This window comes from Phragmites australis, chromosome 4, assembly GCF_958298935.1.
Source record: "Phragmites australis chromosome 4, lpPhrAust1.1, whole genome shotgun sequence".
Classification (NCBI taxonomy): domain Eukaryota; kingdom Viridiplantae; phylum Streptophyta; class Magnoliopsida; order Poales; family Poaceae; genus Phragmites; species Phragmites australis.
This window is the reverse complement of record NC_084924.1, coordinates 42668838-42685339: the sequence shown is the minus strand read 5'-3', so window position 1 is coordinate 42685339 and position 16502 is coordinate 42668838. Positions and strand designations below refer to the sequence as shown.

Sequence of the window (16502 nt, the reverse complement as noted above, 5' to 3'; positions counted from 1 at the left end):
AAAAACAGGTACAAATCCTTGTGACCTTGCTCTCAAATCTCTCTTTCTCTTCTAATTTTGATACGTATTATACATATGTCGTATTTCTTTACAGATCTAGTTTTTTTTTATTTTGGCATCTCAATTCCCCAAATATGATAAGAAATAGGAAGATTTTGATATGAACTATATATTGCAGTTGCACACTTGCACTCACTTGTATAGTTGACCGGTGTTCAATCTAAATATCTAATAGTTGTTGGTTGGTCAATCTTTTCAGGATAATTATGGCTACAAATAAAATAAAGGCAGCAACATTTCATTCTTTTTTTAAGAAGAAAGATAGAGTAGATTCTTTCTGGTCCTCACTTGGATGAACAAGACAAGAAGAGACTCCAATACAACAAATACCACCTCAAGTTCAGAGTGATAATAATGTTGATTCTGGTGTTTTGGTAGTAGAAAGAGATCCAGGTGTTTCTCCTAATCTTCTCACTTCCTTCAAAAAAATTTTGAGATGGAATAAGGATTCCATCAGCCAGATATACCCGGCAAATTAGCTAGTCTGCTACAGTCACACGGGAATACAGAGATAATACAGAGAGAAATCTGAAACACGCAGACCACGGCACTATCTGATGGTAACCCCACCCTCCGGAAACATCAAAATCAGATATTCAGAGCCCTTCAGAGCCGCAACAACGATGGAACCATCACTCGGGATTTCTCTGTCCCCGTTCACATTTCCCAAAATGGATTTCAAAGGCTTGGTATAACCGGTTTCTGCCGTGAGGCAACTCTCTGCCGCATACGCTAATGTTCTTTTGTGCATAACTCAAAAGTCAGAACAGTAGCACATGACTTAACGACATGTTTCTTGGGTACTTGTCCAAACCAATTTTCTTCTGAAAAAAAATATATATCTTCACACGCTGTCGTGTGTCGTGTTACGATCGAATCGGCGCTTGGGCTCCTTCGTGTGTCAGTGGGCCGTGTGAAACGATGCTTCGTGTGGACTCGGATGGACGAAGGACAACCCAAAAAAGGCTTCCAAATCACCAGTAAGTGCGCCGGACAGACTCCAGAGCTGCACGTCTCAGGCCGGCTCCAGTGACCTTTCGCGCGCCCAGCCGACGCAACCAGCGTCAGCTCGTGGCGTCACATGCACGGCCCACGGCAGCACGAGCCTAATGTTCCCTTCACTGTGATCTGCCCTAAAAAGTTCCCCAGAAGCGCCGATTCTGAGTTGGGTCTTGTGTAGTGTCACCGTGCGCTGTAAGGCTATGTAGATCACGAAATCGAGTACTGATGGAAGACGCAATTAGACTGACCACAGTGCAACCTCGAAGCAGTCATCATCAACTCAAAGGAACACCGGGAGCGACCATTTGTTATGCTTGATTTGATTTAGGTTTCTCTTCTGAGAGGGGTGAATGAAACATAGATAAACCTGTTCTAGCTTACTTCAAAGCAAGGGAGCATGTGGGCTCCCGAATCTCCCGATTCTTGAACTTGGTTTCAAGCAAAATACGGTCACCCTTAGCCACTCTATACACAACTAACAAATGCTAACATGGAGTAAAAACTGCTAGAGCACAGCTGCAGCTTCAAGCCTCTGGAAGCTTAGCACTAGTCCACATACATTGACAGCAGATAGATCACGGAGCTGCCTCATATTTTACCCTACGCTACTGATTATTGTTGCGTGTGATTGGCTGACCTGAACCCTGATTAACATATGATTAGCAAGTCTGAGCTAACCGTCTCTTTCTTGCTCTCATGCTTTGCGTCCAACTTTCTCTTCTTTCCAAAAATTAAAGGAAAAAAACGCACTGCTCGCTTTGTTCGACCCCGACCCGTGCCCATCCAAACGAACCGCAAGCGCGGAGAAAGAAACCGCATTGCGGCTTTGCGTTGCCCGCAAGGCTTCGATTCGATCTCTTCCAAGGACAACAAGACAAAGATAAACCGGGAGCATGTTAATCGGCTAGAAGTGAACAACTGACCGTGCTTTGCGTTTTCTCAGCCTTTACGACACTGTGTTTTCAGGCACACACAGACGCGCACTGATGCTGCAGTGACAGTTATTACGGGCTCTTATGAATTACAGCGCACATTCAGTTTTAAAAAAGGTTTTATCCAGTTACATGCGAGGAATTATCCATAATAGTTATCTCTCTGTCTGGAGAATCCATTCTTAGTTCTCCCACTGAGACGGTATATTAGCGGACCTGATGGATCACGGATGTCAGAGCTGAGGTCATGGGTATAATTTGTCTACTGATATTGTGACGGGCAGATAAAATAACGTGGATATTGTCCTAGCAGGTTGTGGTTGTAGGTGGTAGCCTCGAGTCCAAATTACTTCTACTACTACTACATGATCAATAGCTATTATAGGTTTGGATATGCTTCGTTTTCGCCATTAGGCGACGCATTTTCTTTACTGTTTGATCAGTCAACTCCTCATATGCATATATATTCGAGGTGTTCTTAGGCCTTCCACCGTGTGTGCTTGGAGTGAAGTCCGAAGAGGAGAGAGAGCAACTAAGATGTTTCTCACATTACAACTACGATAAAGTCAGATGATTTCAATATAATATGAACCGTTAATTTGAGATGAACAGATCAGATTTGACAGTACAGTGATATAAACAGTAACCGATAGGTTTGTAAGAAATGGAACCCCAGCCTTTCGATTCCCTTTGCGGTGGAGACAGTCCATGCATGCCACGGCTGCCGATGCCAAGATTTTTATTTACCTTGTGGGACCAGCTAGCAATGCCTCACACTGCGGCATAGTAAGTTTGAAGCCAACTTTGGATTATGGACCCACCTTTTTTTTTCTGGCATCGGCAGCACGCTGTGGAAGGCCTTATTTCTCTTTTATTCCCCATCACAAATCATAAACGCATCCGAAATCACGCTTGTTCGGTTCCATATATTCATCCCAAATAATTAAATACAAACAAACCAATGACTAGCTGCGATTTGCAGGCATTATTAAGCAACAATAAGCTCTAAACTTGCTAGGTCACTTCTATCCTACTTGTGAGAGATAGCTAAATAGGTCATTCGTACCGACCTGATATGGGTCCGTCTCAGTACGGCTCGGTTACTGTAACGAGTCATGCTGTGCCGGCTCGCGTGCCTTCCTCTTAGCCCATGGTATGACATGTCGACCACCGTACCGTGCCGGGTCAGTTCGGGTACGATTACGGTCCAGCGACACGGTCAGCCCGATGGGCATGACAGTCACGACGGGCACGGCGCCACGAGTGGCCCATCGGCATAGCTAGACCAATAAAATAAAAAAATAGCTACAAAATTTTAAAATGTATAGAAAATAGATAAAAATAACTAAAAAATAAAAAAATATAGAAAATAGTCGGACTTATACGTGCCGGGCCAGATCGTGTCTGACCATACTATGCCCGTACCGGCCCGACTCAACCAGACCGTGCCGTGCAGTGCCGATACCGTCGTGTCGCGCGCTAGGCCCAGGCACGACCCGTAACCTCATACCGTGTTGAGCCTAGACCGTACCTATAGTATTATACTCAAACTGATTCAGTAGATACAACCCATTTAGATATCTTTCCTACTCACCAATAGCAATATATCTAATCGGAACCCTAGCTAGCCGATGCATATTTTATTTTTACTACCCCCATCATCGAAAGCAAAAGAATTTCACAGCTGGAACCAAATGCGAAACGCACAAAGAGCATATCCAGGTCACTTCACCTGTACACTGCTATGCACTATTGTCTAGCAGTAAGTAACAGACCCAACTGCCGTGGAATGGACTAATCGAAGCGACACGAGGAATTCGGTGAGTAGGTACTGCATAGGAAGGCAAAGAAATGTGCCCTTTTGCCCTCACCCAACTCCATTATCAGAGGTGAAGGTCAACATTAGGTGAGAAATTAAGGATACCCAACCAGTGACTTAGCATAGGTCTGTTTTTTATTAGTTGAGGACTGACATAGGTCTGGTTGATCAGGAAACATGTCAAAACTCAAGCCTGCTTTGTTTCAAGACCAACTATCTTTGGGAACCAAGATTTTGCTCTTGTAAGCAGCAGAGGAATGAGCATCAATAAGAATTCCCTATGTTCATATATATCGAGCCTTGACATAAATTAGGCGTGTAATTTTAATAGTACTAATATTACTGATGGACATTGTTAAACTTTTTTTTGGATCCATAATGATTTGGCATGCCGAGCCACTTGCCAACCGACAGAGCAGGGTGAGCAGCGTAAACTGCCGAGCCACATCCAAGCGTGCGTGTTCTTCAGTTCTGGCTCCTGTTTCACCTGCCACATTAGACGCGCGGAACAATCGCGTTTGTTAAAAATTTGGGATAGGTGAAACATCAAACATATTTATCGACGTGTTGTTCGTACAAATCATTATGGAGGTGTCGGGTAATAAATAGTACTATATGCCTTCTTAATGTTTCGTTAGCGTTTTTTATTACTTGCAAGTGTCGACGAGGCAAGCGAATTGAATCCAGCACCGAGTGCGCCAACTGGTTTGACATGCGAGTATGCGACAGCCCCGCTGCCGCTGGTCCAGTTCACTCCTCGTCTCCTCGAGGCGTCGGCTCGCCAATTGGACACAGAAAAATGCGAAAAAGAACCAGGAGTATAAAGATCAGGGCATATCAAGTGCGAACTCTTGAATAAAACTTCAGAACAGCAACCCAAGGCCCCAAGCTATCTATACTCGGTATCAGAAGTTCAGGACTGGGAATCGATTGTATGCTTTGTATTTACAACCTGGGATGCTACCAATGTAGTCTTTTCTGTTGGTTGGGACCTGCATTCTATGATTGAATGAATCATATAGTTCTACGGTCATGGTGGGATGATTCAGATGATTAGTTTGCATTTCCCCTTATAAGTTGTTTTTAAACAATACCATGATAAGATTACTCTTGTACAATGCATCCGCTGAGTGCTAAGTTCGGTACAGTAGTAAACAAAATCATCAGTACCTACCTAATCTATTGTATCACATTGATGACAGCATTCTAATCTTCCTATTTTTTTAAAACAAACGGCACCGGACAGTGTCTATTTCTATTGATATAGCAAAAAAAAAAAAAAGAGTATAGTTCTAATAGGCTATAATCAGGATAAGAGAAAACAACAAACACAACAAACAACTATAGCAACGACATCATCCGCCACATCTACTCGGCCGGTAGGACAAAGGACCACAACGCACGCCGACAACTGAATTGAACCACCAACGATCATCTGCCACATCGCCGAGCACAGACGCCCTGCACCGAAATCGGCCACCTCTATGCATGACCGACTGCCGCTGCGCCACCATGCCCCACCAGCTGCATTTCATGTAGAGCATCGGCCAGGCCACCCCCACACCAAATCCGTCATCGCCATGCGAGACCAATTGTCATAGAAAGGAACCTGATCACCAACGCGCTGCGCCAACCACTACCTCCGAGACCGCCTCGTTGCCTTAGGGACCAAGCTGTCCTCGCGTCGAACTAGCTGCCACTAAGCGGGACCAGTCGCTGCAGGGTCAAGCTAGGCCACCGCCCACTGCCTTGCCACCACGATGTTGTTGGCCGCCGCACCGAGCAAACCACTGCCATGCAGGTCTAGCCGTCACGTCACACCACACACCGTCTTGCCGCCATCTTGGCACCACGCCAAACTAGCCGCTGCTAAGCAAGACTAGCCGCCGCAATCCATGACCCGTCATCTTGCCATCGCGCCATCCTTGGCCATCACACCAAACTAGCCACTACCATGCAGGGCTAGCCGTCTCCCGCTGCCACCAACACAATTCTCGTGGGCCACCGCCCCCACATCACCACCACACGCGGTCGCCACTGCAACTCGTGGGTCACTGCCCAAACATCATGCAACCACGTCTCACAAGTTGTAGGAGACTGGACGGCATGCCGATCGACGACGATCATCACCACTACGCCCCACAAGGCCACCACCACCACACCAAGGTCGAGCACGGCTAACCACGAGCCGTCGTCGAGCCGCCACACCCTGTAGGCCCACCACCAGCAGACAAGGAACACACTCGCCTCCACAAAGTTGAGCATGACTGCCCCTCGCACCACACCATTGAGCATGGCTGCCCTTCACCGAACCAGTCACCGCTAAGTGGGATCGGCCGCCACTAAGCCGTCGCCCCCCCCCACCCGGACCACCACCACCACACCGGATCCATCACACCAGGATCCCAAGCCGCTGGGCCTCCAATTCCTCAGGCCTCATCACACCACTGCCACCACCCCCACCATCACACCACTATCACCACACTCGTCGCCGCTACCACACCACCGCGCCCACTGTCGACCACCACTCAGCCACAACACCAACATCCTCCACGCCATCATACACGTTGCTGCTCTCCGCGTCTCCAGCCACCGCCATGCAGGATTAGCCACCGTTGTTTAGAACACGGCTACCTTTGCACAGATCTGGCGTCAACCGTGGCTTCCACCTCACCGATCCAGACCACTTGATAACGCAACAGTAGCCCGGCGGAAGCATAGCAGTTGCAGCAGCGGCGAGCAGTAGGAAGGAAGCAGCGCAGTGAACCCACCTAGATTCGACCGTTGGGCCGCCCACCGAGCCGTTGGGGGTGCGGATCCTACCGCCGTGCCATGTTGTTGCCAGGCATGCCTCCAGTCGCCTATGCCCGAGCCACTACACCACGGCCACGCCGACACTGCACCACAACCACCGCCGCCTGCACCCATCACCGCCGAGTCACTGCCCCACACCTGCTAAGCAGCTGCACCCACGCTATTGCACCACAACCCCAGCATCGCAGCCACTGCCACAGCACCACTCGCTTGGAACCCGTCGGCTCCGCGCGGATCCAGGACGCCCCCACCACTGCACTGGTCGTGGTGGCGACCACCAACACCACTCGACGCCGTCACGCCACCTCCCACCAGCCCAGATCCGCCTGCCGATGCGAACCCCACCATGTAGCGAAAATGGCCATATTAAATCATGATTGTGATGTTGTTGATTAATAACAACATAGTCAATGTGACTAACATGTTTATCAAATATATGGTTTAATAGGTCTCATGGATGCTGTCAGAGGATGAACTCCGCAAGCGGGGATCCTGAGGGACCCCCTTTGAGATTCGGTCGGGGGGCTAATTCTGGATCTACCTCGTACGTGAATTTAATGCGAATATGTGAGATCTAGGCGGGACAGATGATCGTTGGCTAGTGAGAGTAAATTGTCAAGGGATTTTAGACAGGTTCGGACCGCACGGAGCGTAATACCCTACTCTTGTGTGTATGATATTAATGCTCTTGGAATGTCTTTCTCTGGATCTCTTGTGTTACAAGGTTTTTTATTTAAGTCTAGAGCTTCGGTCTTGCTTCGAGCTTGGTAAACCTCTGCTCAGCTTGGCTTCTCTTCAAAGTCTCTAACGTTAGCCTCTTTCTTCTCCGGAGTGCACCCCCTTTTATCCTGTTGGGGGAGGCTCGGCATGCCCAGAAACGGGGGCACGAGTTCCTATGAGCCATAAATGGAAAGCAAATATCATAGGGCTGCAGTTTGATGTTACAAGGTGTTGAAAATGCGCCTTCGGTCGGTCCTGTCGCCCATTACGCCCAACTTTAGTAGGTGCAAGGGGCCCACCGGGCAGCCACCGAACAACTCCGCATGCCCGCTCGGTCAGAGCAGGCCTGACACGGCAGGAGGGCAGGCGATACGCCTCGAGCCCAGCGACAATATCTCCAAGCCATTTCCTTTATGGGCCCTGCAGGGTGACGTGTGATGGGACCCGCCGCATTAAATATCCCTACGCCTTCCTGCCAGGAGGTGGTAGGGACTGACGTACTCAGTACGACAGGCGTGGGCGGGAGTGGTTGGATGTGACAGGCCACGCTCTCTCTTAAATACAGCATCGAGCCTCTCACCAATTGACTCCTCACCGCTGAGCCCTTGTGGGGTCCACCGGCAAGGGGCTTCTCAGGTCCTTGGGGAACTCTGGGTGCTCGGGGACTACTGTTCATAACCCCGAGCGCCCTCTCCCGGATATGTCTCTTCTCGGGTCCTTGGGGAACTACGGGTACTCAGGGACCACTATTTATGGCCCCGAGCACCCCTCCCGGAACTGGCTCTTCTCGGGTCCTCGGGGCTACGGGTACTCAGGGACCACTATTCATGGCCCCGAGCACCCCTCCCGGAACTGGCTCTTCTCGGGTCGTCAGGGAACTACGGGTACTCGGGGACCATTGTTCATGGCCCCGAGCACACCTCCCAAAACTGACTCTTCTCGGCCCTCGGGGAGATAGTCCCAGAGGGAAGGCGCCACGTGGCATTCTGCTGTCCTGGCCTCGGGACTTGGGGACCCCTGGTTCTCATGTCACCGACAGATACAATACATAAAGAAGCCACCGTACCCGGGACAAAGTTTGATTGAATTAGAGAAGTCCCAGGAGATTTGTTCTCACCGGATGGTCTGGTGAAGAGGGTGTTGCACTCATCGGAGCATTTATGACAAAGGGGAGAGAAGGCTAAAGACCTCATCGGAAGGTCCGGTGATTAGCAAGTGTGTTCACATTGGATTGTAGCACCGGAGCATTTCTTGCAGAGGCGACTGCAAGTGTTGAAGAATGAAGAATAACCCACCAGAAAGTTCGGTGCTCTGAAGATCATCTCACCAGAGCTTTATCTCCAGAGAGGGTTGAAGTGGTGCGGTCTGGCTTAAGACAACTCACCGATAGTCCGGTGATAGAATTCAAGTTACACCGGAGTATCCGGTGTTCAGGATGATTTTGAGTTGGATCCAACAGCTAGTTTCTGATGGTGTACACACCAGATTATCCGATGATTGTACTACTGTTGTCACCAGACTATCCGGTGTTAACATTTTCTGTGAGCCGTTGGGTTAACGACTAGTTTAAGGGTTTGAGGCTATAAATATCCATCCACTCGATCATTTGAAGGAGGGGTTGTCCAGATAAACCCATATACACTTGAGAAGATATTCAAGCTACCAAAGTGTTTATAGTGATCATACAAGGTGATTAAGCATAAGATTAGAGAGTGTTTGGTGCTTATAGGCTGAGAGTGAGTTGTAGCTAGGTGCTGCATCTTGAAGAAAGGATCAAGGAGTGATCCTAGTTTGTACCAAGTGTTACGCTGGCGTGTTAGAGTCTTGGTGACTCGCCGGCAACTTGAGCCGAAGTTGCTCAAGATTGTTGACCCTACGATTTGGTGTGAAGCGGCGGCATGACGCTTGTACGATGACGCGGAGATTCTTGCCTTGGTGGCTTAAGCTCCGAAGTGATCACGGTGGCAAGCGACCAGAAAAAAAGCTAGTGGTGAGGTCTTGCCTTGGTGGCTTGACGGCTTATTCGGCTTGATGTCTTACCTTGGTGACTTGGTGGCTCAAGAACCGTGACCGAGTGCCGACCGTGAGTATATCCTTAATGGAGCTCCGACGTGGACTATGTGTGGTATTCATGCCATCAATACCACGAGATAAAAATCTCTTGCGTCGAATTTGCTTTTTCTATCATCTTTACACTTCCGTATTTACATTCTTGCAATGCATCTTTGTGCGTTTACTTTTCTAAAATAGTTTGCTAGGATTGGTTATAGGTTGCAAACCTTTTGAACAGTAAAATAAACACACTAGATAACTCTAGAGCGCATTTAGATAGAAATTGAGATATATTTATTTTGTGAAATTTTTAGAGCCATTAGTTTCTAAGTATCATAATTTATTCTTCTCTTAGAACGTTACCAATCCTCACACGTCGGAGAACAGGTCAGCAGCCATAAGCCTCACCACCGCGAGAGAAGAAACCTTGACAGGGGAAACCCATCGTCACCGTCCTTACCATTGCGTGGGCTTCCGGAAGCCGATTCAGGCGGCGGCAAGACATGAGGGTGGGGAAGAGAGGGGGCGGCAGCGTCGGGAGCGTGGAGCCACCTGAGTCGCCCAGGGAGGGCCTAGTATATTTTCCTGTATTTTGAAAATTCAAATTGGCAATACACTGAATAAGCGACAAACCAAACATATGCGCCGTGCTATTGTGGCACTGCTGACTCGACAATTCTGTCATTTTCATTTAACTGCATATGAGCGCAACAACATTACATTAGTTCAGGTCTCTTTTTGTCTTTTGACTTGGACAACGCTCCTAGATAAAGAGCACACTGCTTTTTCCCAACCTACTTAAGCAACTAGATTTCACAGGTTACGAACACGACGCCATTAGCAGAGCTATCAGCAGGCGACAGCAATCTTCTCAACCAGAAAAGATGGTGAATTACGCTAGGAAAATGGCCAACCCAACAACCATTACCTCCCCCTAGCACTAACAACCATGACAAGAGAAGAGATGGATGTGAAGCAAGGCTTGGCAACGAAAGCCGAGCTACCGGAAATCATTTCGTGTTTTTAAATAGCAAACGAATACAGCAGGTAATATAATGGTTTTCGTCTTAGGTACGTACGTACAGGCATCATCAAATGTTCCTTCCCAAGAATCAAAGAGTACAGTGACATGTGCTATAGAATAGAATCAAAGCCCGTGAGACAAAAGGCCAAAAAAGAAGAAAATGGGGAAAAAAGAAGAGAAAAAAAGAAGGAAAAAAAACATGCACAAGTTGCTGGTGGATCAGAAGTAGGCGAGGGAGCAATATCCATGCAAAGAACCAAGTAAGTTCCAACTTTCCATTCACTGAGACTGAGAAGTCTGATCGGGGGACTCGGAGCAAGAGCCATGCCGGTTATAGAGATGGCTCGTCGCCTTCGCCGGCGCTGTCGGCCGCCTGCCGGTGGCCGCCGAGGCTGGAGCGCCGGATCTCGTCGATCCGCGCCGCCACATCGGACATGGCGGGCCTCCTGTCGGGGTGCTGCGCGGAGCAGTCGATGGCGAGCTGGAGGAGCTGCACCATCTCCTCCTCGACGTTCTGGTACCTGAGGAGCTCCTGGTCGAACACCTCGGCGGTCCACTCCTCCCGCACGACGGACTGCACCCACCGCGGCAGGTCGAGGCCGTCCTCGTTGACGACGGCGTGCGTGGGCGCCTTGCCGGTGAGCAGCTCGAGCAGCAGCACGCCGAAACTGTACACGTCGGCCTTCTGGGAGACCCTCCGGATGTCGGTGACCTCCGGGGCGCGGTAGCCGGACACCCTGGTGGGCGAGAAGGACGGGCCGACGAGCGTGGGCAGGCCGTGGTCCGACACCCGGGCCTCGTAGTTCTTGGTGAGCAGCACGTTGGAGGACTTGATGTTGCCGTGCGACGCCGTGGGGCCCGTGGAGTGGATGTGCGCCACGCCGCGCGCCGCCGCGAGCGCGATCGCCGACCGCGTCTCCCAGTCCAGCGGCGTCCGGCCGGAGGCCCGGTTCCCTGCGTTGCCAAAAAACCACGAGATCCATAGCACATCATTATCTCAGCGACAGGAATGTTAGTTGTTCAATTCACGGTCGATGCCAATTACTGGCTTACTGCGGCACTGGCGCGTACAGCGTGATACTAGCTTGCTTCGCTTTCACGTCTCACGCATACAGTGCTGGCCATCGAGCCGGCGGTCCGGACTTTTTTGAATGGTTCTTTAAATCTGCACGCGAGGCTCTAATAATTGGTGCGCGAAGAGGAATCCCGAGGAACACTGGCGCCAACTAAATGTCACATGCCCGGCCCGCCCGGCCTGCAATTCAAAGGACATCGGCTCACATGCGCAACTTGGAACTTACCACGAATCTGCTACTGATTCAGAACTCTGCATATATTTTACACTACCCCGAGTTTAAATTTTTCAAATGAACAAGCAGGGAGGCGTGGAGTCATGGACCACACACTACACGCTCTCTGACTCGGCAAGTTGCTGCTGCGTTTGCAAATGCAAATCCTAACGCTAATGCCGAGTCGTGCCAAGGTTAGTTCATGGCTGTCACGTCTGGCCCTGGCATTAAACTAGATTAGATCACACGCACCTTTCCGGCAGTTCTGAGCCAGCTCAGTTTGCTGCTAGCTGCCAATACTGCTATAACCAACTGCAGATTTGCAGTTCGTCGCAGCAAGTACAGCTTGGCAGAAGAACTGGATGGGGCAGAGAGTGGGTTTGAGCAAATTGATTTGAGGGCTGCCACAAATGCGCGGACCAGGCACTGCGAGCGAATTAAGACGGGACGGATCGGGCGAAAGGGACGCGGCACCTACACGAATCCTGAGCCATCCTCATCGCGCGCGCGCCACCGTCCGCCACCGGCGGCTTGGCTTTCACAACTCGCGCCCGCGCCGTGCAGGCGTGCAGCACGAGCTCGTGGAAGCTTTTCCCTTTTTTTTTTACCGGTCACAGAATATTGCGCGAGTAAGGAGGAACGGTAAAAAGGTGGAGGGGAATTTTTACCGTGCAGCAGGGCGGAGAGGCTGCCCATGGACATGTAGTCGTAGACGAGGAGCTTCTCGTCCTTGCTGAAGTAGTAGGCGCGGAGGGGCACCACCAGCTCGTGCTGCACGGCGCCGATGGCCGCGATGCGATCTCGGAACTCCGGCTCCGGAAGGTCCACGTCCTTGAGCCGCTTCACCGCCACGGCCGCGCCGCTCTCCATCACCGCCTTGTACGCCGTCCCGAACGCGCCCTTGCCCAGCACCTCCGCCGACGCGCGCAGCAGGTCCTCCAGGTCGAACGGCGAAGCCGCCGCCATGGGGCCGAAGAAGATGAGCTTCTTAGACCCGGTGGACCCGCCGGTCTTGGCCGCAGCCGTGGCGGCGGCGGGGGCTGCTGGCACTGCCGCCGCAGCAGCGACGCCGTTGCCGCCTGTGCCGGCTGAGCCATTCTGTCCCTTCGGCTTCACCTCCAAGGGCGCCATGCCGAGGTCCCGCCCCTTCTCCACTGCCGCCGCTGAATGCGGCGCGCTGGACCTCTTCCGGCAGAGGAAGAAAATCAGCGCAAGCAAGAGAAACACGCCGAACACGCAGCCGATGGCAATGCCGGCGATGGCGCCGCCGGAGAGCTTCTTCTTGCCGCCACCTATGTCAGCGGCCCCGGCCGCACCCGGCTGGAACTCCGGCGATCCGGCCGGCGTCAGCGCGGTCTCGCCGCGGCAAAGGCCGAGCGGGCCCCCGCAGAGACCGGTGTTGCCCAAGAACGAGTCTTTCGGCATCTTCCGGAGCTTGGTGGGGATGGACCCGTTGAGCTGGTTGTACGACACGTTGAATTGCTCCAATGTCGGCAGGTTCAGGTTCGGGATCTCGCCGGAGAAGTCGTTGTCCTCGAGGTGCAGCGTCCCGAGTCGGATCAGCTTGTTGAAGTCCGGCGAGATCTCGCCGGAGAACTTGTTCCCCGCGAGGTCCAGCCTCACGAGGTTCTTGAGCGTGAACAGCGACGCCGGGACCTCGCCGGAGATGCTGTTGTGCTGGAAGTAGATCGCCCGGAGCTCGGCCAGGCGGGAGAGGTCGTCGGGGATGGGGCCTGTGAGCGCGTTGTACCGGAGGGAGAGCGTCCGGAGCGCGGAGAGGTTGCCGAGCACGCCCGAGGGGAGGGTGCCCATGAGCCCGGCGCCGGGGAGGCGGAGCTCGACGACGCGACCGTTCTCGCAGGTCACGCCTTGCCACTGGCAAGTGGGCGTGGTGCTGTTCCACGACGGCAGCGCCGAGCGCCCCACCGCCGCGCGCAGCCCCTGCAGCGCCTGCGCGTCGGTGTTGAGGTCATCCGACAGGTAGCCCGGCAGGGCGGCTAAGAGCACCAGGACGGCCAAGCCCACGGTCGGCGGGGGCATTGCGGCCATCGGTGGCGGCGAGCGGGAGACAGTGGGTGGTAGGTGAGAGCCTTCCTCTCTCAGCTCAGGGAGCACTACCATGGAGTGGGATGGGAGGGGTGATTGGCTTAATTGCTGGCTTGATTGCTTTAATGATAACTACTGTAGGTGGCACTTACTGGAGCCTGGTTGGAGAATTTCTCCTTTCCCCTCTTTCCATCCAAAGCTCTGAAAGGAAAAGGGCAGCTTGGCAGGTGTACTGTTTTCAAGGCTCAGTAAGGCTGGATGTGGGACCAGCCGTACAAAGGAAATTGTAAATTTATAATAATTTCAATTTTGAAAATCATGGGTTAGCACAGGTGTACTGTTTTCAAGGCTCAGTAAGGCTGGATGTGGGACCAGCCGTACAAAGGAAATTGTAAATTTATAATAATTTCAATTTTGAAAATCATGGGTTAGCACATAAGTTCATAAGTTGAGCTGCCATGAGGACATTCAAAAGTCTTCAGCCCTATCAGTCCTGACATTTTTTTAAGTTTATATATACCGTATTGCACTGAGTGAATTCCAGAATTTGCTAACTGCATTTGGCATTAACAAATTGCATGTGTAAAGGGAACATTCGTTATGTAACACTGAAAGATCACATCATTCAAAAAATATCATCAAAAGAACCTCGTTCCGTAAAATATCAATAAAAGATCACAACGACCGAAATATAACACTCTGTTACATTTACCGTTAACGCTGTTGAATCAGACAAAACTACCCTCACCTGTTCGGCCCTTGTTCTGTTCGCTGCTCCCGCGTTTGCTCGCAGCTGCTGCTGCTGCTGCTTCACGACTCAGCCACCAGCCACTGCAAAAGAGCAAACGAGATGCAAAAAAACAGTAGCTGACCTGAGCATACACACATATAACCAGATGAAAAAAAAAAAGGCCACGGGCGGACGGACAGGGACGGAGCAGATGCGGCACACATGCGGACGAGGGACGGAGCAGGTGCGGCACACGGGCGGTGGATGGGGGCAGAGCAGGGCTGGGGCTGGGGCTGCGCACGGGCGGCGGACAGGGGGAGAGCAGGGGTGGAGCTGGGGCGGCGGACGGGGGCGGCACAGACGACTCGAGAGTTGATTGAACAAGGCAAGCGCAGAAAGATGCGAGTCGATCGAAAGGTAACTGGAGTTCTATTCTGCTCAGTCAAACTCTAGTATAAGCATATTTATTTTTTATTTTTAATAAATTAGAAAAATTAGTCATGATATTTAGGTATATAGTAAACTCTAATTATATTTTTATATTTTAATTAATTAGCAGTCTCTAAAACGAAAAATTTATGTACAAGTGTATTTATTATTATTAATGAATAGAAAATTTAGTCGTGATATTTATGTATGTAATAAGATCTAATTATATTTTTTATATTTATTTAATTAGCAAGCTCTAATATAGAAACTTTATGTATAAGTATATTTATTTTTTTAATTAGTCCTTAAAAAGGGTTGAATAATAAAAAAAATTAGGATAACACCAGCAAACACTCATCGAAAGCAGACTGTGATGATTGATTTTTAGCGCAGCCCAACTCAGTTATTCAGCTCGCAGTCCAGCTCCCGGCCCAGTCCTTTTCAACAGAAAAACCCAGCCCATCTTTTCCCTCTCTCTAACTAATAGTCGGGCCCCGCATGTCACCTCCGTCCTCGCGCCTGCGCCTGCATCCGCATCCGCCGCACCGCTCACCCGATTTCGCCGGCGCACGCCCCCCGATTCCGCGCCCACGAACTCCGCAACAGCCTGCACGCGCACGCCAACATATTTGCCCCTGCAGTGCGCCGCCCCCCATTCCTCTCCCACTCCTTTTCGCTGAGAAACCGAGCCGCCATTGCTGCCGTCGCCGAGCTCGTCAAGCGCCGTCCATCGCGTCCGAGCTCTCCCCGACACGTCTGAGGTCGTCATTAGCTTCGTCGACGCACGGGGATCCCATTTCACCCCTTGGCTTCGCTTCTCCGCCGCCGCACGTGCCTTCCTGTCGAGCTCCGGTAAGTCCCGCCGCCACCTCGCCGTCGTCAGCCCTAACCAAGGCATCCCGCAGCCAATTAACCATCTCTCTGGCACTACATGTCCCCCAGGAAGCCTCCCTGATCCTCGAATTCGCCTCCTCGTCGCCGTAGCTGAGTTCCCGTCGAGCTCCAACCTCCGTCGCAGCTCTTCTCCATCGCCAACCACTGCAGAGGCATCACCGCCCGCCGTGAAGCCCTCAGTGAGAATTCCCGCCTGCATCTCGTTCGTTTGTGCTTTTCTCGTCGCGTTTGGTAGACCGTAGCTGGGTATTACGCTTCGCCAGCGATGCTCCGGTGAAACCCCCGGCGGCGTTGCCGTCCACCAGCCCCTGTCGTCGCCCCCTCCCTCCCCAACCACCAAGAGCCATTAGATCTCCCACCAACAGTCCAGATTAGATCAACCGAGCCCCATACCCTTTCGGTCCACCATGGACCCGTGGACTCAGTCCATGGTGCTGGTCCACCGCCACTATTAGCAGCCCTGTAGGCGTCATGTCAGCTTCTGAGTCGAGCCAGCAGCCGCGTAAGCCGCCACGTCAGCCTACCCGAGCCCAATCAGCCTGCTAATGCAATAAATAAGTTTTTAGTACAAAAATAATTCCCTTATTCTCTGAAATTAGGAAATTTTACATTTAGGCCCCTAAACTTTTCTGTTTTTCATAAATATGCCCCTGGTTAGTTCTGTACTTTACCTTTAGCCCCCTGAACTTTT

At 51.1% G+C, this 16502-nt stretch overlaps 1 protein-coding gene across 1 annotated transcript; it reads right to left on the bottom strand.

Annotated features, from left to right (window-relative positions):
* Positions 1–10447: 10447 nt before the first annotated feature.
* LOC133916618 (probable inactive receptor kinase At1g48480) lies at positions 10448–14374 on the bottom strand. Its single transcript, XM_062360366.1, has 2 exons — positions 12381–14374; positions 10448–11377 (listed from the first exon to the last, which is right to left on the bottom strand). Exons 1-2 carry the CDS (start codon positions 13831–13833, stop codon positions 10755–10757), a joined length of 2076 nt encoding a protein of 691 aa, XP_062216350.1. The 5' UTR covers positions 13834–14374; the 3' UTR covers positions 10448–10754.
* Between the last annotated feature and the right edge of the window lie 2128 nt (positions 14375–16502).